At 41.9% G+C, this 22,891-nt stretch overlaps 1 protein-coding gene across 2 annotated transcripts in view; it reads right to left on the bottom strand.

The window, feature by feature from the left end:
• LOC129717836 (protein timeless homolog) overlaps positions 1–22,891 on the bottom strand; it is a 279,468-nt gene that overhangs the window by 227,890 nt on the left and 28,687 nt on the right. For both annotated transcript variants that reach the window (XM_055668038.1, XM_055668039.1), the window contains 4 exons: positions 5,706–5,862; positions 5,229–5,365; positions 5,069–5,149; positions 4,900–5,006 (listed from right to left, as the gene is read on the bottom strand). In XM_055668038.1, the coding sequence (XP_055524013.1) occupies positions 4,900–5,006; positions 5,069–5,149; positions 5,229–5,365; positions 5,706–5,862 (482 nt within the window). The remainder of the gene's footprint in view (positions 1–4,899; positions 5,007–5,068; positions 5,150–5,228; positions 5,366–5,705; positions 5,863–22,891) is intronic.

Raw genomic sequence — 22,891 nt, 5'->3', positions numbered from 1 at the left:
CTATTATCGTTGCCGCTCACAGCGAAGTTCGCCACAAACGCGCGATTTATTTCATCAGGGTCGAGATCACAGTTTTCAAATGATGTCTGCCTGCTTTTTTACCCGTTGCCAGAGAACTTTGGAAGAGATTCTACTGTCAAGGAATTGGCTCATGTATCGTGCTTTCGCTGCGGAGACCAGACAGTTCGTTCGGTTCCTCAGTCTTTTGTAAAGTTGTCGTGCCAGATGCTTTTGTTCGGATGGAGCCCTACACCAGTCTCGATGAGCCATATCTCTCTCGATCATGGACTTGCGCACCTCAGAAGTAATCCATGCATTTGATTTTCTCCGGTTGCTCACAATACGAAGCGGGATGTATTCATTGTGAATGTTTACTATATGCTCATTGAAAAACTCAACTAGCTCGTTGGAATCATTGATAGCATAAAACTCATTCCACGGGATACGGCTGACGGCGTTAGCTATAGCGTTTGGATCAAAATTAACATAGTCTCTGTATTTTTGAACAGTTATAACGGTGGTAACATTGAAATCCAGTGATCCAAATATAAGATCATGCTGCGAAAGCCCTGGAAAACCAACTTGGTTGAAGCGTAGCACTTTTTCACGATCACTTAGGATGAGTAAGTCAAGTTGTAAGCAGCCATGCCGCTGAAAAAAAGTCGGATCATCACCAATGGACGTGAGTGATAAACTGTGAAGTATTGATTCAAATTGATCTCGTTTTCTGTTCGGTTGCGTGAGGTTAGTATTGAAATCTCCAATGAGCACAATGTTCTCGTAGCGAACAGCAAAGTCAGTAAGCTTCTGGTACAGGAAATTTGTACAGTCATTGTCAGGTGGATTATAAACACACATAATTAGTACTTTCTCATTGCCTAAGCATAACTCAACGGCCAGACATTCAGTTATATCATCGGATGTTGGTGTAATGTTGGTTTTAAAAACGTGTGAGAAGCGAAGTCCGTCCTTACAGTACATCACAATACCACCACCCCGTCTATACAGTCTATCATTACGTATGATTGTGTACCCAGGAACAGCAACTACATTATCACTAATTTTTGACGTCAACCTTGATTCCGTAAAGCACGCCAGTCCAATTTTTGAGTTTTCGAGTAAAAGTTTCACTTCATCCAATTTATTACTTTTTCTTGCGCAAAGACTTTGTGCATTACCGTGACAAATGTTGAACTTGCCTGAAATCAGCGCTGCATTCAATACTGCACCAGGTATGTTCGCAGAGGTAGTTCTAATCGTCGATGACATTTGACAAAACTGGAAAACAATTTTTCGAGAGCTGTACAGTTAGAGAGAGATAATTAACTAAAGTTTCTTAATGTAATATTACAGGTTTTAACATCAAATTATAAATATTTCAGTTCAGTACAAATACAATTTGATAATTAAAATTTAGCACAATACAAACAATTTAACAAACTTCGAAAACAGAGTCAAGTTTATATTTACAGAAATTCGCTACAAAAAACCATCGAGTTGTTCTTCGGAGTAGACTGCTACAGGTGGACCATCCGGTGTTACCTTCACTTGCACCGTCCCCAGTTTCGTGAAAACCGAGGAGAACTTGCCTGCCTTCTTCATTCGTAGAGCTGCCGCCTTCACCTTTCGTGCTGAGACATTTAAATTTTCATTCACGTAGATTCTGCGCGCTGAGTTCAAGCCAATATGGTTTAATTGTAGATTCCTTTTGTATAAATAGGCACTGTAAAAGTTATCGCGAGCATTTTTCAGAGCAAACTGAAGCACCACCAGATTCTCGTCACCATCCTTCAACGCTTTCGATTTCATTCATCTCACGTCAACTAGTGGGGAAGCAGATTCTCCGAGTCCAAGTTGCTTACACATCGCATTAAAGTATGCACTCAGATCCTCACCATTAATGTACGGGATACCACTGACGATTAACTCATTCCGGTTTTCAAGACTATCAACTGCAGTGGAGATTTTGTCGACCCGTTAATTCAGCTTATCCAGAGCTACGTCCTGATCGTTCAATTTTGTAGTACATACCGGACACTTTGTACTAAATGCTGGATGTATTACGTCCAAGTTCAAATTAAATTCTTTATTAGATTTCAAACAATTTACGCAATTAAAATCAGTCGAAAAGCATTCCGATGTTTTATGTTGTCCGCTACACTTAGAGCACGTTACAGTATTAACACATTCTGTGCTTTTGTGTCCAAATTCTCCACATTTGAAGCAACGTAGAACATTAACGGCCTCTTGAACCGAACACCTATCTCACCCAATGTTTACTTTACCAGCAGTCATCAAGTGGTTAAAAGTGTCCTTAGCAACTTCAATAATTGTGTTATACTTATTATATTTGAAGCTTGAATTTACAAATTGCGCAATAACTTTGACATCATTAATACCGAGGTCATTTTTTTGACTTTTTAACAAGTCAATAAAGACTTCGGGGGAATATTGATCACTCATTCCCACAATTTTCAACTTAGGCTTAGCGTTTGTAGGAATAACAGCATTATATTTTTCACCTAAGTTGCTAAATTGGGAACCTGATTACCGATAAATCGCAGGTGGCCAGGCGTTGGAAGCAACATTTTGAAGTGGTGTTGACCGGTGAGGAAGGTAGGAGAGTCGTCGAAGGGAACAGGATAGAAATTGGGGAGGACGGACAAGCTGTGGACCCACCAATATTGGATGAGGTGAAGAATGCTTGCAAAGAGCTAAAGAACCACAAATCCGCTGGGAAGGACGGCTTACCGGCCGAACTTTTCAAAGTTGGGAGCGAGCGGCTGTGTAGTGCGATTCACCAGATTATCCTATTACGGATTGCGTAGCCAGCTAAGGTCCCGTAGCTTACGGATCCGTACGAAATTTGCGCTCTATAGGACTCTGATCCTCCCGGTGGCGCTCTACGGGCATGAATCGTGGACGTGGAAGGAGGTCGATCGACGAGCGCTTGGGGTCTTCGAACGTAGAATCTTGCGATCAATACTCGGAGGCAAACTAGAGAACGGGGCGTGGCGCAGGCGCATGAATCACGAGCTGTACGAAGTATACAAACACGCTGATATTGTCAAGCTGATGAATTACGGCAGGTTACAGTAGCCTGGCCATGTAGCACGGATGGCGGATGAGCGACCGGTAAAGATAATATTTAGTAGAGAACCGGATAGAGGTCGACGACATCGAGGCAGACCGCGCACGCGCTGGATGTGTGCTGTCGACGAGGATGCCAGAGCAGCGGGTGTAAGGGGAGACTGGAGAGTAGCAGCCCAAGACCGAATTTGTGGAGACGTATTCTGGATATGGCATAGGATCTTAATGATCTGTCGCCATAAAAGTAAAAAGTAAGTAAAATTTACCTACTTTTGAGTCCCTGCACAGAAGTCATCATTTAGGTTAAATTGAATACCTTGAATCATCAATAGCAATATCAAAAACTCCATCCAAATTTTTACCCAAAATAAGATATTCGCATTTTATTGTTTTCACCTATTTTTATGGGAATTATTTACCTAAACCAGTGAAAACATTCATGTTTACGTAAATTTACGCTGTTTTACGTGTTCGCTTGGTAATGTTTTCTTTGTGTGTAGTAGGTTCGTATTTCTCTATACACATTACAGTATTTCGTCTCAATACACAGAAAGCTGCTGAAAAAGGTTCTCTACCATATTTTGCCTATGAAAGTTTACTAAATAACACGATAAGCGATTGCTCCAAAGAATGCTCAGAACAAATGATTCAAAGCCTTGTACGATTCATTAGAAATGCATTATTTACCGAGCACAAATGAGAAATAAAAGATTTTACAACATGTTGCTATTATTTCGTCCTTCTGTTTCCCAATAAAATCAATATCGTATTCTACGTAGCCCACATAGTCGAATGCTCGTTTCAAAATGCTCATATATAATGTATAACATGGCACTGAATATAAATGTGGCACAAAAGGAGCTTTTCATATTACCGAGTCTCGACGGAGTTCATGGGGAAAAACTTTCCTGACACTATTCAAAGTGTGTGAAAGCAAAAGAAGTGACAATAAAAATTATGCTCATGTTGTGCGCGCTTCCATATTATTTTAGCTCAAACCAAAGGCTGTACGAAATTTCGAGGTTTCCAAAACCAAACCAAATTTTTCTCGAAATTTTTCAAAAAATGACGAATTCATAAATTTAGGGTAAATTTTTTCATTGATTCATATTCAAAAAGAAGGCTCAGAGATATTTAAAGTACAATTAAGAGGAAAATTTTCAAGAAAATTTTGGAAGTTAAAAAAATATAATAAAATCTAGATTTTTTATTAAATTGTATTAGACCCAAAAAAGCTTGAAGCATTTCCGGACCTCAATTAAAGTTTATAACAGCAGTAAAATTGGATCAGAAATTATAGGTTGCTACTGTTTATTAATGTGTGCTCAATTTCGATAAATTTCGTTTAGTTTCGTGAACCTCGAAATTTCGTGAAATTTCGCACACCTCACATAACACAAAATGGCTTTGAAGAATGCAATATGGCAAGTAAAGACCAGCTGTGAAACCATCAAATCAATTGATTGTATGAACATGAAATCCGTTGAATAATAGACTCCCAAACGAATATATAATAAAGTTAAAACATGTAAGTTTCAGCAGAGCTATGAATACTCGAAAAGTGGACATACATTCGCCATCACCATACGTTACATATTTCGATGTATATAATAAACGGAGAGTATAAATATCGTATTACCTCCAACTAAAATGAATTTATATGGTCTTGAAATCTATCAAAAATTTGCATGCAGTGAAACCCAACAAAAAAGCAAAAATACGGTATAATACAGCTAACAGTTATTTGTCCGTCATATGACTAACTTAGATACTGCGATTTTGAAGTGTTTTATCAACATAATCTCTTACCTTTAACCCGTGGCAGATTTGCTAAGAAGATTTCTTTCAAAATCATCAGTTCATCCTCTGGAGCAGATAGCGCCGATCCGAAGAAATCGTTTTCAGGCCAAATTTCCCTGAAAATAAAAACAATCCAAAACCAATGAAAAATTACGTGGTACGAGAAACTACGTATTACCTGCCGGATCTCAACAAAATAATTGCCTGTTCGTATTTTCCGTCGCGCAACAGCGTGTGAATCCTTATCATACATGCACCCCTGCAAAACATCGCAAGTAGAATGTGAATTGAGAGAAAAATTTAATTCTAGGATTATTTCTAGCGATACTAGAACGCACTTTTGATCGTCGATGGATATATCCGAGGCAGCGTCGAATGGAATTGGATGATCTTCTTCTGGTAGAGTAATCTGGTTAACTAGACATGTTGAAATTTGACCTGCCATTGTTAACCACATCTCCTCAAGAGCTTCCGCCTATGAATTTTACCGCATGGTGATTTGAAACGGCATTCAAAAAAAGCGCAAAAATATAACAAATTACTCAACCAAATCTTAACAAAACGAAGTAATGTCGAGTTCGTTTTTGTGACGTTTTTCCCACTGATTCTGCAGCTGAAAATATAACATGCAAACAAAGCTACACTCAGTTGTTATTTTTTGCATGGCATTTGTTAACATGTTCCACTCGCGTGCTACATGGGGCAGAAAAGGGTAGTTCTCGTATATCCCGGAAAGCAGAAACGAACAGCTACTGTGTAAAAGTGCAGTTTTGGTGAAGCAACACCGCAAAAACGAATTCGACATTAGGACTCACATCGGGTTCATGTTCTTTTTGTTTTACTGCTGTGTTGGTTTTATTTCGTCTTTGTTTGAAGCGTTGCTTACTCTGAACACGCACAGTTCCCTGACAGTACTTTTCCAACATTTTCAAAAACAAGTGCGCTGTCTCAATTACATCGTATAAGTAGGCCCTTAAAGAAAAGAAATAGTAAAATAATAGTTTAGGGGTTATTTGCACAAATAAAAGCATGCCACAAGCGTGTATTCCCAGCTGGTCTCGAGGTACGATGCTGGCCTAACAAGCTAGTCGTCGTATGTTCGAGTCCCGGCTCGGGAGAGACTGTTAGTGTCAGTAGGATCGTAGCGCTAGCCCCGCAATTGTCCTGTACACTTAACAGTTGGCTGCGAAGTCTGTGAATAGTAAAACAGAAGGTCGAATTCCGATACGGAATGTAGCACCAAGGCTTTGCTTTACAAGCGTGCCACACATTCTGTGCCGAACACGCATCAGTATCGGACATGAATATACATAAAACAAAAGACGTGTGAGCAAGTGTTGGCATTGTTTGCCTGGTCGAGTGAAATTAATCCGCGTTCAAGGTCGCCCGCCTTTGTGTAACTGTTTCGCATCGTAGCTGCCAGCTGGTGCGTAAGCCGATTTGGCTACTGACTGATTTGTGCTACAGCAGTGGACGAGAATTTCAACACAACGAAGGAAAAAGAAGAAGGTACGTGATTCCTGTTTATCGAGCTAGTGCGCTAGCTTAGCGCAATGTATGTAGATCACTTAACCTCCGATCTCCCATCTTTGAACCCTCCCGATCATGTCCTTCCCGCTCAATCCCTCCCGGTTGCTGATGCAACCACCCCTCGCCCCAGGCTTTACCCGGACGGATCTCAGCAGAGCAGCTATACTGTGTACTTTCGACCAAAGGCAGGTCCGAAATCTAAACCATTAAATAAGACCTGACGAAAGGTTACAAGGTCGTAACCGAAATTCTCAAGATCAGACCTGACAAGCTCCGTGTCGTGGTCAGTGACCTGAAACAGGCCAATGATATAGCTTGCTCTGAGCTTTTCACACGCGAGTATCGCGTTTACATACCCGCACGAGACGTGGAGATCGACGGTGTCATAACCGATTCGAGTCTGCCGGTCGAGTGTATTTTGGAAAGCGGATTCGGCTGTTTCAAAAATTCTTTGTGCACCGATGTAAAAAAAAGATTTTGGACTGCAAGCAATTGTGGTCTGTATCTCTCGTCGGCGGCACAAAAGTGTACACTCCTTCAGACTCGTTTCGTGTTACGTTCGCCGGCCACGTCTCGATCCACCGGGTTCGTCTGCCTGTGCGATTGTACCCGTGTTATGGATTGCATTAATTGCAAGCAGTTAGGTCACACAGCCGCCTACTGCTGCAATAAGGCACGATGTAGCAAGTGCGGGGAGACTCATGCAGACGATTTTTGCAGCGTAAATGCTGTAAAATGTATTCCCTGTGGGGAAAATCAGCATGAGCTTTCCACATGCCCGGTGTACATGCAGCGCAGAGATAAAATCAAGCGGTCACTTAAGGAGCGGTTAAAGCGATCTTACGCTGAGATGCTGAAGAAGACAAGTGGTCACCATAACCATAACATCGAACCCCTTTGACCTGTTGTCCTCTGATGAAACCGATTCTGACGATTCACTAGCCGGAACATCTAATGCCAATCCTGGGGAGTCTAGAAGGAGGAAAAATATTTTCTCTCCAAAGCTTCCCCGAAAAGGTCCTATGATTTCCCAAAGTGGAATGAGAGGTACAAACAATCCAAACAGTGTTGCGGAAAAACCGAAGCAAACTCCTTCTGGGCTTGCAAATTTAAAGTCCCAGAAGGAGTTCCCAGCACTGCCAGGAACATCTAAAACCCCAGTTGTTCCTTTTGCACATCAATTTGATGAAACAATATCTGGATTAGTGAAATTTTCTGACATTGTGGACTGGATTTTTGAAACTTTCAATGTAACCGATCCAATTAAAATTTTTCTCACAGCATTCCTCCCAGCAGTTAGATCATTTTTGAAGCAATTAACTGCCCAATGGCCCCTCCTTGCAGCGATTGTATCCTTCGATGCCTAATTCATCTGCGTATATGAAAGAATCTATCTCTGTCTTACAGTGGAATGGTAAAAGTATTTTACCAAAAATTGATTCGTTGAAAGTTTTAATAAATAAAAATAAATGCGATGCATTTTCCCTTTGTGGAACTTGACTTATTTCGAATACTGATTTCAACTTCCATGATTTTAATATTATTCGCCTTGATCGAGACACCCCATATGGAGGAGTACTTCTAGGGATTAAAAAGTGCTATTCTTTCTATCGTATTAACCTCCCCTCGATTCCAGGCATCGAAGTTGTCGCATGTCAAATGACAATACAAGGTAAAGAGCTTTGTATTGCCTCAATTCATATTCCCCGTAGAGCACAGGTTGGGCAATGGCTGCTCTTTGATTTAATAGAACTTCTCCCCTCGCCACGTTTGATTTTGGGAGACTTTAACTCTCATGGCGTTGCTTGGGGTTCCCCTTACAATGATAACCGCTCCTCTTTGATCTATAACCTTTGCGATGACTTCGACATGACTATTTTAAACAACGGTGAAATGACACGTGTCCCGAAACCTCCAGCGCGCCCAAGCGCTTTGGATCTATCACATGGAAGGTAATCCTCGATCCTCACGGTAGCGACCATTTGCCTATTCTTATTTCAATTACCAACGGGTCAACTCGTATGCGACCAATTGACATTCCGTATGACCTCACACGGAATATCGATTGGAAGTTATACGAGGAAATGATTTCAGAAGCGGTCGAGTCGATTCAACATCATCCACCACTTGAAGAATACAACCTCCTCGTGGGCTTGACTCTCGACGCCGCGTTACAAGCCCAAACGAAAAAATATCCCGGCGTAACAATCAAAGAACGACCTCCTACTCCGTTGTGGGACAAAGAGTGCTCCGATGTCTACATGCAAAGATCCGACGCGTTTTTGGCTTATCAGAAGAAAGGTATACCTGGCGACTATATGCGGTATTCGGAGCTTGATACCAAGCTTAAAAGCTTGGCTAAAGCAAAAAACGGGGATGTTGGCGTCGGTTCGTAAGCGAAGCGTCGAGGGAGACATCGATGAGCACTCTTTGGAACACAGCCCGAAGAATGCGAAATCGTATAACGGTCAACGAAAGCGAGGAGTCTTCAATATGGTGGATATTTGATTTTGCCAGGAAAGTATAACCGGACTCTGTTCCTGCGCAAAACTTTGTTCGCGATGCGTCTCCGGGCCACGACGCGATAGAATAACCTTTTACGATGGCAGAATTTTTAGTTGCCCTCCTGTCCTGTAACAATAACGCACCTGGGTAAGATAGAATCAAATTCATATTGTTGAAGAATCTACCCGGCACTGCCAAGAGGCGCTTGTTGAACTTGTTCAATAAGTTCCAGGAGCAAAACATTGTATCGCAGGATTGGAGACAAGTGAAAGTGATCGCCATCCAAAAACCGGGCAAACCAGCCTCTGATCACAACTCATATAGGCCGATTGCAATGGTATCCTATATCCGGAAATTGTTGGAAAAAATGGTACTCCGTCGTTTAGACCACTGGGTCGAATCAAATGGTATACTATCAGATACCCAATTTGGTTTCCGCCGTGCCAAAGGGACGAATGATTGTCTTGCGTTGCTTTCAACAGATATTCAGCTGGCGTATGCTCGCAAAGAACAAATGGCGTCTGCGTTCTTGGACATTAAGGGGGCTTTTGATTTCGTTTCTATTGACATTCTTTCGGGTAAACTTCACCGAGAAGGATTTTCTCCGATTTTGAACAATTTTTGAGCAATTTGTTATCCGAAAAGCACATGCATTTTACCCATGGCGATTTGGCAACTTATCGCATTAGCTACATGGGTCTTCCCCAGGGTTCATGTTTGAACCCCCTTCTTTACAACTTTTATGTAAATGACATCGACGAATGTCTGTTACAGGGGCCAAAGCTGCCGATCTGCAAGGACCATTGCAAGATACCTTGGACGATTTGTCTGCTTGGGCTTCACAGCTAGGTATCGAATTCTCACCGGAGAAGACTGAGATAGTAGTTTTTTCTAGGAAGCATGAACCTGCTCAGCTCCAGCCACAATTAATGGGTAAAACGATCTCTCAGGTTTTGGTACACAAGTATCATGGTGTCTGGTTCGACTCTAGAGGCACCTGGAGTTACTTCATCTTTACGGTCAGTCTCAGTTCTATTGAGGCTCTCCGATCGATGAAGGATGTTAAGCACTCTCCGTATTTCTTGGGGAAAATACGGAAACATTTGAGTGCTTTATCCGAAAAACCTTCTCAGATAACCTTAGCGTGGGTCCCTTCTCATAGCTCGATACCGGGCAATGAGACACTTTGGCTAAGGTGGGCGCAACAAACGGTGAAATTTATGAAAGACCAATTGCCTTCAATGAATTTTTCGAACTTGTACGTCAGAATACTATCATCGGTTGGCAAAATTCTTGGACCAGAAGGGAACTGGGAAGGTGGTTACATTCCATTATACCCAAGGTATCGACGAGTCCGTGGTTCAAGGGGTTGGATGTAGGTCGGGATTTCATTTGCGTGATGTCTCGGCTTATGTCCAACCACTATAGATTTAACGCGCATCTCCGTCGTGTTGGGCTCGGGGAAAGTGGTGTCTGTGCCTGTGGTGAAGGTTATCACGATATAGAGCACGTTGTTTGGTCATGATCTGTACACCGTGACGCCAGGTCTAAATTAATAGCTTCCCTGCAGGCCGAAGGTAGGCAGCCGGCTGTTCCTGTTCGTGATGTCTTGGCGAGCCGTGACCTACCCTACATGTCCCTATATACGTTTTCCTGAAATCCATTCACGCCCCAGTTTAGTCCTATTCCCTTCCGCTTACATCCAACCAAACGACAAGAACACGTTGAGACCCCGGATCCAGAACCAGCAGCCAGACCCGCACGATACTCTTAGGGCCCGAAGAAGACAACTCAATATGCCAGTCCGTAATATCTTGGCACAGCAGCGGAACATATTGTATATGCTACTTACCTATGGCAATAGAAAAACATCAAACAACAAGCTTACCCATGGCAATGAAAAAACATTAAACAGTGCTTTTAATGAAAAACATTCTAGCTTTAAGTTAGATCTAATTTCAGCTCGTAGTCGGCAACGAGGATAAAAATTTGCTCTTAGTTATTAAGATACTTTAGAAAGTAAATCACTAGATATAATTGGCGCCGTTAAACATCAATTTGTATTTGTGCCGTGTCAAATAAATGATAGATGAGTAAAAAAAACAAGCGTGCCGTAGAAATACGCAAATTGTTCTTCATCAAACTCTCTGCCAGTAAAATGAATTCGGTTGTCCTCCAAGACGAGGCCGAGGATGCAATACGGAACGGCGTAACTTATAGCGGATTTCATTATTCCACCAGCTCACCTCGTTTTGACCTGGAAGCGCACTAACTGCTGTCAAAACCTTTCTTTATTCGCTCGATTTTGATCCAGTTTTAACCTGCCGTGCTGCCCGAAGCGCACTGTAAAAATTGTCAGCTTCAACCCACCACCGCACGTGCCAAGTTCGTAAACAATTATCTGGCATCTCTTTCTTACTTGCGTCTTAAATGGCGATGACGTTTTATTATTCATCGGCAGTTTTGCCCGCACACAGTGGAATAAAGAAATTCGCTATTATTTTGTTGCGTGGTTGAGAGAGCTACAGTTCGTCGACCTGCTTTTGCAGGTTGCCAATACGAAATGAGATATTCAGTTACAAAAAGGCATACAGGAATAAACGAAATAACGTCACACAATGAAACTAAAAGAATGAAGTGCTATGAAAAAAAGAGGGGCTATCTACAACGTAGGTATCAATTAAACACTGTAGAGGGGGGTAATTTATCTCAGTGCGCATGCCGTCTGACCATGACACATTGATATGAAGATTAAAATAAATCTTAAGAGCTAATTGATGGCTTTTGACATACATTCAGAATATGTTAGTGAATGATTTTGTGACTAAAAGCTGATTTAAATCCACTGCACATGCAAAGTAGACGGATGTTCATCACAACACGATTATACCACATACATAAGACATACGCAACACTCAGGAAGAAATCTTACAAAAAGTTGGTACAAAATAAACTACTCGAATGGTACCATACTCTGAATAAAATCACTGTTTGAGTAGTTTATGATGTACCTACGCAACCCTGTATTTGTCTCGTTTCCACTCGAAAAATATTGCATTGATTTTGTAAAGAGCTTTCTGACAGTTCAGAAAAAAAAATTCATTTTGTTCATTATTAAGGAAAATTCATTTTGTTCATTATTTGTCGAGCAGTTGGGGTACGAATTACTATGGGGCAACGTGTACAAGAAAAAAAAACGCTAGTGTTACGTATGTCTTATGTATGTGATAATACCACATACATAAGACATACGTAACACTCAGGAAGAAATCTTCCAAAAAAGTTGGTACAAAATGAACTACTCGAAAGTATCAAACTTTGTAAAAAAAACCTCTGTTTGAGTAGTTTATGGAGGTTGTGTACCTGCGCAGCCCTGCATTTGTCTCGTTCCCACTCGAAAAATGCAGCATTGATTTTGTAAACAACTTTTTGACAGTTTCGTAAGGGATTTTATTGAGGGCTCGAGTAGAGCCGCTATTAAGAAAATTCATTCCGTTCATTTTCGTCGAGCAGTTCATACTGGTGTTGGTACCAGGTGATGTGTGCATGATACTCCAAGATATTGGTGTTAAAAAATTCGATCAGTAACAGATAATACACATTCGAAAATAACATTACAACATCCGTTACCACTACAGTTTACGGTGCGGTCTAACCAGCCAGAACTACATACAATCTAGTAACATCGTGTATGTGTGCATAATGTATTTATTTATTTATTATTGTTTACATCATCTGACAGTTGTCTTAATAAATCGATAGTTAAAAAGATCTAAGCCTAATAATTTTATGTTTAAATATATGTGAAGGTTCGCCAAAGTTAAAATTTTGTTCAACACTTGTGAAAACTCGAATCATGTACGCTGCATGCTCGAAGTAACCATAATTCGTGCGATGGAAAATATTTTGTAGCATCGAATATGATCTCAACATGCGTTGTGATGCCCGGAAATTAATCATAGGAAGCAATTTCGGAGAATCTATTTCACCAGCTGAAGTTTTTGCAACAAATAATGCCCGCTGTATCTTGCGGCGACGTTCAAGCGTATCGGGTCCAAGCAAACGACAGCCATTCTGATAAGGAGGCAAATTAGCTGTCAAGGTAAATCCATTAAAGCCAAACGGACAACTATTCTCTGCAAACGCTCTAATCTTGAATTCCACGATAGTTGATGCAGAGTCCAAACTACACTTGCATTCTCCAGCATGGGACGAACCAAAGAGCGGTATAATGCCTTTAAGCAATGGGGGTCCTTGAAATCGCGTCTAATTTTTTGCGATAAAGCCGAGTTGTCTAGTGGCTTCAGAAATAACCGCTGTACGGTGCTTTTCAAAGGTCAGTCTTTGGCCCAGGATAACGCCGAAATCGCTTGCGTGTTCAACTCTTTTTAGCATTTCTCCGTTAATGACGTATGCAAAAGTTAGTGGTGATTAGACCCGGTAAAATGTAATCACTTCACATTTTGCTGTGCTAAGGACTTTAGTTTACACCACGTCACAAAGCAGTCAAGCAGTGATTGTAAACGGTAACAATTTTCGATTTTTCGAATCGTCAAATAAATTTTTAAATTATCGCCGTAAGCAAGTCTGCAACCAGTTCCTACAGCGCTGGTAGCATCGTTGAAAAAAAAAAATATGAAAAGAAGTGGCCCGAGATTACTACCCTGCGGTATACCAGATTTGTTCGTGAAGGGAGCTGCTTTTAGATCGGTATAACATCTACTTGCGCTTTGTGTTCAATTTCAGCGACACAATTTGATGTGAAGTCCATGAGGTTCGTTGTTACGGAACGGCCAGGTACAAATCCATGCTGATCCGAGGAAATGTAGTTTTTAGTGCAGTTCAAGACAACAGTGCTTACAAAAATTTCAAACATTTTGGATGACGCACACAAATTAGTTATTCCACGGCAGTTTTTTATATTCCTACGTTCACCGCTTTTAAATACTAGAAACATGAAAGAGTGCCTCCAAACCCTAGGAAATTTTCCTTGAGCCAAAGATCGATCAAATATGCAGCAGAGCGGTATAACCAAACTCTCTAGACAACGGCATGAAAGTACAGCCGGAATTCCATCAGGACCAGCGGAGAATGAAGTTTTCAGTTTTTTGGCAGTAGTGAAAAGCATTTGAGCAATGTCGAGGTCAATAAGATCAGCTGGAACGTTGGCGGCGGCGCGACTAGCGTTGTCATTACAAACAGAATCGGAAGCAAAGTTTACCATCTACAAGATGCTGATCAGACCTGTAGTCCTCTACGGGCATGAGACATGGACTATGCTTGTGGAGGACCAACGCGCCCTTGCGGTCTTCGAGCGGAAGGTGTTGCGTACCAACTTCGGTGGACTGCAGATGGAAAACGGAGTGTGGAGAAGGCGAATGAACCACGAACTGCAAGAGCTGCTTGGGGAGCCGTCTATCGTTCACACCGCTAAGACAGGCAGGTTGCGGTGGGCTGGGCATGTTGTAAGGATGTCAGACGACAGCCCGGTAAAGATGGTTCCAGAAATCAATCCGTCATGGACGAGACGGAGAGGTGCATAGCGGGCAAGGTGGATCGATCAGGTGGAAGACGACCTGCGGACCCTACGCAGACTGCAGAGCTGGCGAACTGCAGCCAGGGACCGAGTGGAATGGAGACGACTCTTACGTACAGCAAAGGCCACACCACGGCTTGGGACTGTTTGGTAAGGTGGTAAGGCAACGTTTAAAATTTTGAATCGAGTCAGTTGATCACCTGCGGCGAAGTTTACGTTGACAAGCGTTCCGTTTCAGTTCATTCAATTGACGGTTGGTCCAAGCAGGGTAGGAAGGTGGTTTTGCGAACGGTAAATTCTCGTTAAACCACAAACGAATAGCTGAGCAAAATTTTTCGGCCAGTAGATCCACATCATTAGTTTCCAAAAAAGTCAGCCAATCTGTACTCGAGACATAAGCTGAGAATGCTGCGAAGTTGATTTTGTGGTAATTTAATTGCCGCGTTGCAGAAGCATCACGAGCACTAACAGCCTCAAGATTAGTGGGAATCGAAATCATCAAAGGCGGATGATGCAAATCAACCGGCAATATCCGGGCAACACACCTGTTGACAGTCAAACTAGTGTCCGAAGAATGGAGAACTAAATCTAACACTCGGCCGAGGTGGTTACTATGTAAATTAGCTTGGCTTAAGTTCAGATACTCCATGACGTCAACGAGTGCACACTGGGCCAGAAATGGAATCTAGAGGAACGAAATTAACAGCGCTCTTAGGGTTTGACCAATAGGTTTCCGATCTTCTACAAAGTTTCTTGGTAAAGTTAGGGCGTAATTTTGGATGTTTGAATTGGTTCGGAATTTAGCCGCAAAGGTGGCGTTGCGATGCCAACTTCTTTCCCTTACACGCTAGAGCTTTGCGGTATTCGACAAAGTTGTAGATCTCTAGATAGACTTTACAGAATATATGAAATTTCTAACTCTTCAAGTTTCAGAGATCTATGAGTTTTTATAAATTTTGTCTGAATTTCACGTTTTATTGTGATAATTTTATGAATTCACTCGAAATAATTTCTTACAATTTTTTTCTCGATATAAATTGAATAATTACGTCGTTTTCTTCCGAGTACAGACGTTTCTGAAGTGCTTAAGTGAAAATAATACACAAAATTTGACAAAAAATACATAATTTTGTGAAGTAGATATCTCAGCGGGTAGCAAGTATTAGCAAACCATGATTTTTTCTAAAAATTGTCCATCAAAAAATCTTTATTTCCGAAAATTTGAAAGAAGTGTTTTTGGTGTTTTTGTGATATTTCAGTTTGAATATAACCATAGGTTTCATACAAAAATTCAATTGCTATGTATTTATTGCACGGAATACACGGTGCAGTACTTTGATACTCTATCCAACCTAAGTGCAGTCTTCAGCAGAGTTTTTCAGTGTAATAAGAACTTCAACTTGACGCTCAGTTTAGTTCGCGATTTGGCCGCAGAGATGGCGCTTCGACACCAACTTTTTATTCTTACACGCTAGAGCTCTGCAGTTTTCGACAAAGTTTTAGGTTAGAAAATTTTATGTAACTTCGTATAAGAAACAAAATTTTTGTCTCTTAATTTTTTTTGGAAATTTACGAGTTTTTGAAGAATTTGTTTGAGTTTAACGTTTTTTGTAATAGTTTTGTGATTCGGAACATTAAAATCACCAAAGAATATGCAATTTACGTTTTCGGTTTAAGTATGCGTCGAGTTTTCGTTAGTGAAGCTAGGCTTATTGTGGCTTATTAGTGTTTTTTTCATTATATAAACAGTGCAAGTTCTTAGAAATGGTTAACTTGTGTATGTTTTACAAGGTAGTGTTAAAAGTAATTATGTAAAAGTGCCCTTTAGTGAAATATCCATAAGAACAGATATTGAAAAATGTCCGTTCCTACGAAATGTGTTAAAAGTGTGAGCGGGATAACACAAGTCCGGTTATAGGAAAAGCATGCGAAAAGCGCTTAATTTTGGATCGACACGGACACGGCAGGCAAGCGAGAGAAAGCGAAAGAGACAATACCAGCTAAGTATCACTGCTCTTTTGTGCATTATTGGCATTACATGTGGTCGTGCGACATATTTGCGAAAGCGACTATGACAGCAATCATGCAATCATGGAGCTTTCTGATAGATCCGTCACGCACACTGAATGCAGTTTCTGTTTCTATTTTATCAGTAGGTAAACCAAACAATAAAATCTGCTTGGGTTGCAGTGTAATGTAAATCACATATATGTACTTATATACAAGTTCAAAAAAATAATCCGTAGAAAAACCTGCACATTCCACACATTCCATCCGGCGAAAATAAAATTAAAGTTTCTTGCAGGAGGCAGTTTGTTTGTTTGCTTTGCTTTCAATCGGATTAAAACCTCTGTAGTGTTCCAACACTAGCATAATTGGAAAGCTTCATCGCTTTCAGTGACGTAAATTAGGAATTTGAGCTTTACACCGATGAAAGCAACGTTTGAATGACAGCTTTCATGATTTCTAATAAGAATTTTTGAAACTTGTTGCATTGGTGCCAGATAATGAGAATGATGCACGAATGATGTGTGAACTGTGGATTCGTCTGCAAAACGCTACACACGTGTAGTATCTCTAAATTATAGCCATTTGATTGTTGGGATCAAATGGCTATAATTTAGAGATAGTGCATTACATATTTTTCTATGATTTTCCTAGCTTTTGAAAAATAAAATAAAAAATAATGGAGTTGGACAAATATTATTATTTTTTTTTTGTTCATCTATAATTTATTTGACACGGCACAAATACAATTTAATGTTTAATGGCGCCAATTATATCTGGTAGCTTACTTTCTAAAGTATCTTAATAACTAAAAGCAAATTTTTCATCCTCGCTGCCGACTACGAGTTGAAACTAAATGTAACTTAAAGCTATAATATTTTGCATTAAAAGCACTGGTTTACTGTATGATGGTTTTCATTGCCATAGGTAAGCACATGTTCCGCTGCTGGGCCAAGATATTACGGACTGGTATATTGGGTTGTCTCCCTCGGGACCTGAGAGTATCGTGCGGGTCTAGTTGCTGTTTCCGGATCCGGGGTCTTAACGTGTTTTTGTCGTTTGGTTGGCTGTAGGCGGAAGGGAATATGAATAAACGGGGGCGTGGATGGATTTCAGGAAAACGTATATAAGGGACATGTAGGATAGGTCACGGCTCGCCAAGACATCACGAACAGGAACAGCCGGCTGCCTACTTTCGGCCTACAGGGAAGCTATTAATTTAGACCTGGCGTCACGGTGTACAGGGCATGACCAAACAACGTGCTCTATGTCGTGATAACCTTCATCACAGGCACAGATACCACTTTCCCCGAGCCCAACACGACGGAGATGCGCGTCAAATCTATAGTGATTGGACATAAGCCGGGACATCACGCAAATGAAATCCCGACCTACATCCAACCCCTTGAACCACGGGTTCGTCGACACCTTGGGGATTATGGAATGTAACCACCTTCCCAGTTCCCCTCTGGTCCAAGCATTTTGCCAACTGATGATCGTATTCTGACGTACAAATGAGAAAAATTCATTGAAGGCAATTGGTCTTTCATAAATTCCACCGTTTGTTGCGCCCACCTTAGCCAAAGAGTCCGCTTTCTCATTGCCCGGTATCGAGCAGTGAGAAGGGACCCACGCTAAGGTAATCTGATACGATTTTTCGGATAAAGCACTCAGATGTTCCCGTATTTTCCCCAGGAAATACGGAGAGTGCTTAACATCTTTCATCGATCGGAGAGCCTCAATGGAACTGAGACTGTCCGTAAAGATGAAATAATGGTCCTTGGGCATTTTTTCGATAATCCCTAGGGTGTACTGAATTGCAGCTAATTCTGCGACGTAAACAGAAGCAGGATTATTGTTATTGAAAATACCGAAGCCAGTGGACCCATCAAGAAGTGATCCGTCAGTGTAGAACATATTGTCGCAGTTGATGTTTCGATATTTATTGGAAAAAATTTTGGGGATCTGCTGCACGCGTAAATGATCCGGGATTCCACGAGTTTCTTCTATCATGGATGTATCGAAAAACACAGTAGAATCAGAAGTATTTGATAAGTCGACACGATTTGGAATATTCGAAGAAGGGTTAATATTATGGGACATGTGATTGAAATACAATGTCATAAAACGGGTTTGAGAATTAAGTTCGATTAACCTTTCAAAATTTTCAATCACAGGACGGTTCAAGACCTCACATTTGATAAGAATGCGAGAAGACAGGCTCCAGAAGCGGTTTTTCGTATGGGTCGACTGCATGCAACCCAAGGCGATACGCAAACAACGATATTGTATTCGCTCCAGTTTGATCAAATGTGTGTTTGCTGCGGAGCGGAAGCAGAAACACCCGTACTCAATAACAGGCAGTATCGTTGTTTGGTAAAGCCTTATAAGGTCTCCTGGGTGGGCTCCCCACCATTGTCGGGTTATTGTACGAAGAAAATCCACTATTTGTTGACATTTTTTCATCAGATACCTAACGTGACAACCCCAGGTGCCTTTAGAGTCGAACCAGACACCAAGATATTTGTGTACCAAAACCTGAGAAATCGTTTTACCCATTAATTGTGTTGGAAGCTGAGCAGGTTCATGCTTCCTAGAAAAAACTACTATCTCAGTCTTCTCCGGAGAGAATTCGATACCTAGCTGTAAAGCCCAAGCAGACAAATTGTCCAAGGTATCTTGCAATGGTCCTTGCAAATCGGCAGCTTTGGCTCCTGTAACAGAGATTACACTGTCGTCTGCAAGTTGTCTTATCGTGCATGAATTTGCCAGACATTCGTCGATGTCATTTACATAAAAGTTGTAAAGAAGGGGGCTTAAACATGAGCCCTGGGGAAGACCCATGTAGCTAATGCGAAAAGTTGCCAAATCGCCGTGCGTAAAATGCATGTGCTTTTCGGACAACAAATTGTGCAAAAAATTGTTCAAAATTGGAGAAAATCCTTGTCGGTGAAGTTAACCCGAAAGAATATCAATAAAAACGGAATCAAAAGCCCCCTTAATGTCCAAGAACGCAGACGCCATTTGTTCTTTGCGAGCATACGCCAGCTGAATATCTGTTGAAAGCAACGCAAGACAATCATTCGTCCCTTTGGCACGGCGGAAGCCAAATTGAGTATCTGATAGTAGACCATTTGATTCGACCCAATGGTCTAAACGACGGAGTATCATTTTTTCCATCAATTTCCGGATACAGGATAGCATTGCAATCGGCCTATATGAGTTGTGATCAGAAGCTGGTTTCCCTGGTTTTTGGATGGCGATCACCTTCACTTGCCTCCAATCCTGCGGTACAATGTTTTGCTCCAGGAACTTATTGAACAAGTTCAACAAGCGCCTCTTGGCATTGCCGGGTAGATTCTTCAACAAGTTGAATTTGATTCTATCTTACCCAGGTGCGTTATTGTTACAGGACAGGAGGGCAACTGAAAATTCTGCCATCGTAAAAGGTGATTCTATCGCGTCGTGACCCGAGGACGTATCGCGAACAAAGTTTTGCGCAGGAACAGAGTCCGGACATACTTTCCTGGCAAAATCAAATATCCACCGACTTGAAGACTCCTCGCTTTCGCTGACCGTTACGCGATTCCGCATTCTTCGGGCTGTGTTCCAAAGAGTGCTCATCGATGTCTCCCTCGACGTCTCGTTCACGAACCGACGCCAATATCCGCGTTTCTTTGCTTTAGCCAGGCTTTTAAGCTTGGTATTAAGCTCCGAATACCGTATATAGTCGTCGGGTATACCTCCCTTCTGGAAGGCCAAAAACGCGTCGGATCTTTGCGTGTAGACATCGGAGCACTCTTTGTCCCACCACGGAGTTGGAGGCCGCTCTTTGATCGTTACGCCGGGATATTTCTTCGTTTGGGCTTGCAACGCGGCGTCGAGGATTAAGCCCGCGAGGAGGTTGTATTCTTCAAGTGGTGGGTGATGTTGAATCGACTCGACCGCTTTTGAAATCATTTCCTCGTATAACTTCCAATCGACATTCCGTGTGAGGTCATACGGAATGTCAATTGGTCGCATGCGAGTTGACCCGTTATTAATTGAAATAAGAATAGGCAAATGGTCGCTACCGTGAGGATCGAGGATTACCTTCCATGTGCAATCCAACCGTAGCGACGTCGAACATAAGGATAGATCCAAAGCGCTTGGGCGCGCTGGAGGTTTCGGGATACGTGTCATTTCACCGTTGTTCAAAATAGTCATGTCGAAGTCATCGCAAAGGTTATAGATTAAAGAGGAGCGGTTATCATTGTAGGGGGAACCCCAAGCCACACCATGAGAGTTGAAGTCTCCCAAAATCAAACGTGGCGAAGGAAGAAGTTCTATTAAATCAAAGAGCAACCGTTGCCCAACCTGTGCTCTGAGAGGAATATATATTGAGGCAATACAATGCTCTTTACCTTGTATTGTCATTTGACATGCGACAACTTTGATGCCTGGATCGAGGGGAGGTTAATACGATAGAAAGAATAGCACTTTTTAATCCCAAAAAGTACTCCTCCATATGGGGTGTCTCGATCAAGGCGAATAATATTAAAATCATGGAAGTTGAGATCAATATTTGAAGTAAGCCAAGTTTCACAAAAGGAAAATGCATCGCATTTGTTTCTATTTATAAAAACTTTAAATGAATCCATTTTTGGTAAAATACTTCTACAATTCCACTGTAAGACAGAGATAGAATCCTTCGTATACGCAGATGAATTAGGCATCGAAGGATACAATCGCTGCAAGGAGGGGCCATTGGGCAGTCAACTGCTTCAAAAATGATCTAACTGTTGGGAGGAATGCTGTAAGAAAAATTTTAATTGGATCGGGTACATTGAAAGTTTCAAAAATCCAGTCCACAATGTCAGAAAATTTCACTAATCCAGAGTTTGTTTCATCAACTGGGGGTGCAAAAGGAACAACTGGGGTTTTAGATGTTCCTGGCAGTGCTGGGAACTCCTTCTGGGACTTTAAATTTGCAAGCCCAGGAGGAGTTTGCTTCGGTTTTTCCGCAGCACTGTTTGGTTTGTTTGTAACTTTCATTTCACTTTGGGAAATCTTAGGACCTTTTCGGGGAAGTTTAGGAGAGGAAATATTTTTCCTCTTTCTAGACGCCCCAGGATTGGCATAAGTTGTTCCCGCTGGTGAATCGTCAGAATCGGTTTCATCAGAGGACAACAGATCAAAGGGGTTCGATGTTATGGTAGAAGTGGTCACGGTCTTCTTCAGCATCTCAGCGTAAGATCGCTTTGAACGCTCCTTAAGTGACCGCTTGATTTTATCTCTGCGCTGCATGGACACCGGGCATGTGGAGAGCTCATGCTGATTTTCCCCGCAGTGAATACATTTTTCAGCATTTACACTGCAAGAATCGTCCGCATGAGTTTCTCCACACTTGCTACATCGTGCCTTATTGCAGCAGTAGGCGGCTGTGTGGCCTAGCTGCTTGCAATTGGTGCAATTCATAACACGGGGTACATACAATCGCACAGGCAGACGAACCCGATCGATCGAGACGTGGCTAGGGAGAGCAGGTCGCTGACCACGACACGGAGCTTGTTGGGTCTGACCTTGGAGATTTCGGTCACGGCCTTGTACCCCTCCGTCAGGTCTTTCGAAATCTGCAGGATGTTTAACGGTTTCGATTTCGGTCCTGCTTTTGGCCGAAAGAAAACAGTAAAGCTGCCCTGAGATCCGTCCGGGTAAAGCCTGGGGCGAGGGGGAACTGCAGAATTAACAGAGGAAGGGTTGGCAGGAGGGACAGGGTCGGAGGGGTTCGGGGATGGTGGCACGGGAGGCGAGGGATCTACATCCATCGCGCTAAATCTAGCGCACCAGCGCCGACAGAACACGTACCTCTTTACTTCTCCTTTCAGCAGGGTTCGTTGTCCGAACGGTCGAAGCTGCAGCCGTTACAGCCAGCAGCACCAATACAGCAGCTCCAAACAGCCACCAGCAGCGAGCCGGGTGTGTGATCACTCAGCACAGCGACACAACTCGCTGTCAACTGTTGGCTTCTTCTTTTTCCTCCTTTGTGTTGAGATTCTCGTCCACTGCTGTAGCACAATTCAGCCAGCAGCCAAATCGGCTTACGCACCAGCTGGTAGTCACGATGCGAAACAGTTGCACAAAGGCGGGCGACCTTGAACCTTCACTCGACCAGGCAAACAATGCCAACACTTGCTCGCGCGTCTTTTGTTTTATATTCTATCGGAGCGATCACCAAACACGTCCTATACTGATGCGTGTTCGGCACAGAATCAAATATTATTATGTATTAACAGTTTTTAAATTGATCATATTGAATTCTTGTAAGTAGACATGACACGAGGTCATGTCTTCTATATTCAGATTGTGATTGGTTTGGCCTTTTGTAACTAAATATTGTTTGTACTCTGTTTAATATGCACATTAGCATTTTTTTAGCTTTTA

Source organism: Wyeomyia smithii, chromosome 1, assembly GCF_029784165.1.
Source record: "Wyeomyia smithii strain HCP4-BCI-WySm-NY-G18 chromosome 1, ASM2978416v1, whole genome shotgun sequence".
NCBI classification, from domain to species: Eukaryota; Metazoa; Arthropoda; class Insecta; order Diptera; family Culicidae; genus Wyeomyia; species Wyeomyia smithii.
Note: the sequence above shows the minus strand (reverse complement) of the source record. Positions and strands in the feature narration are given on the sequence as shown.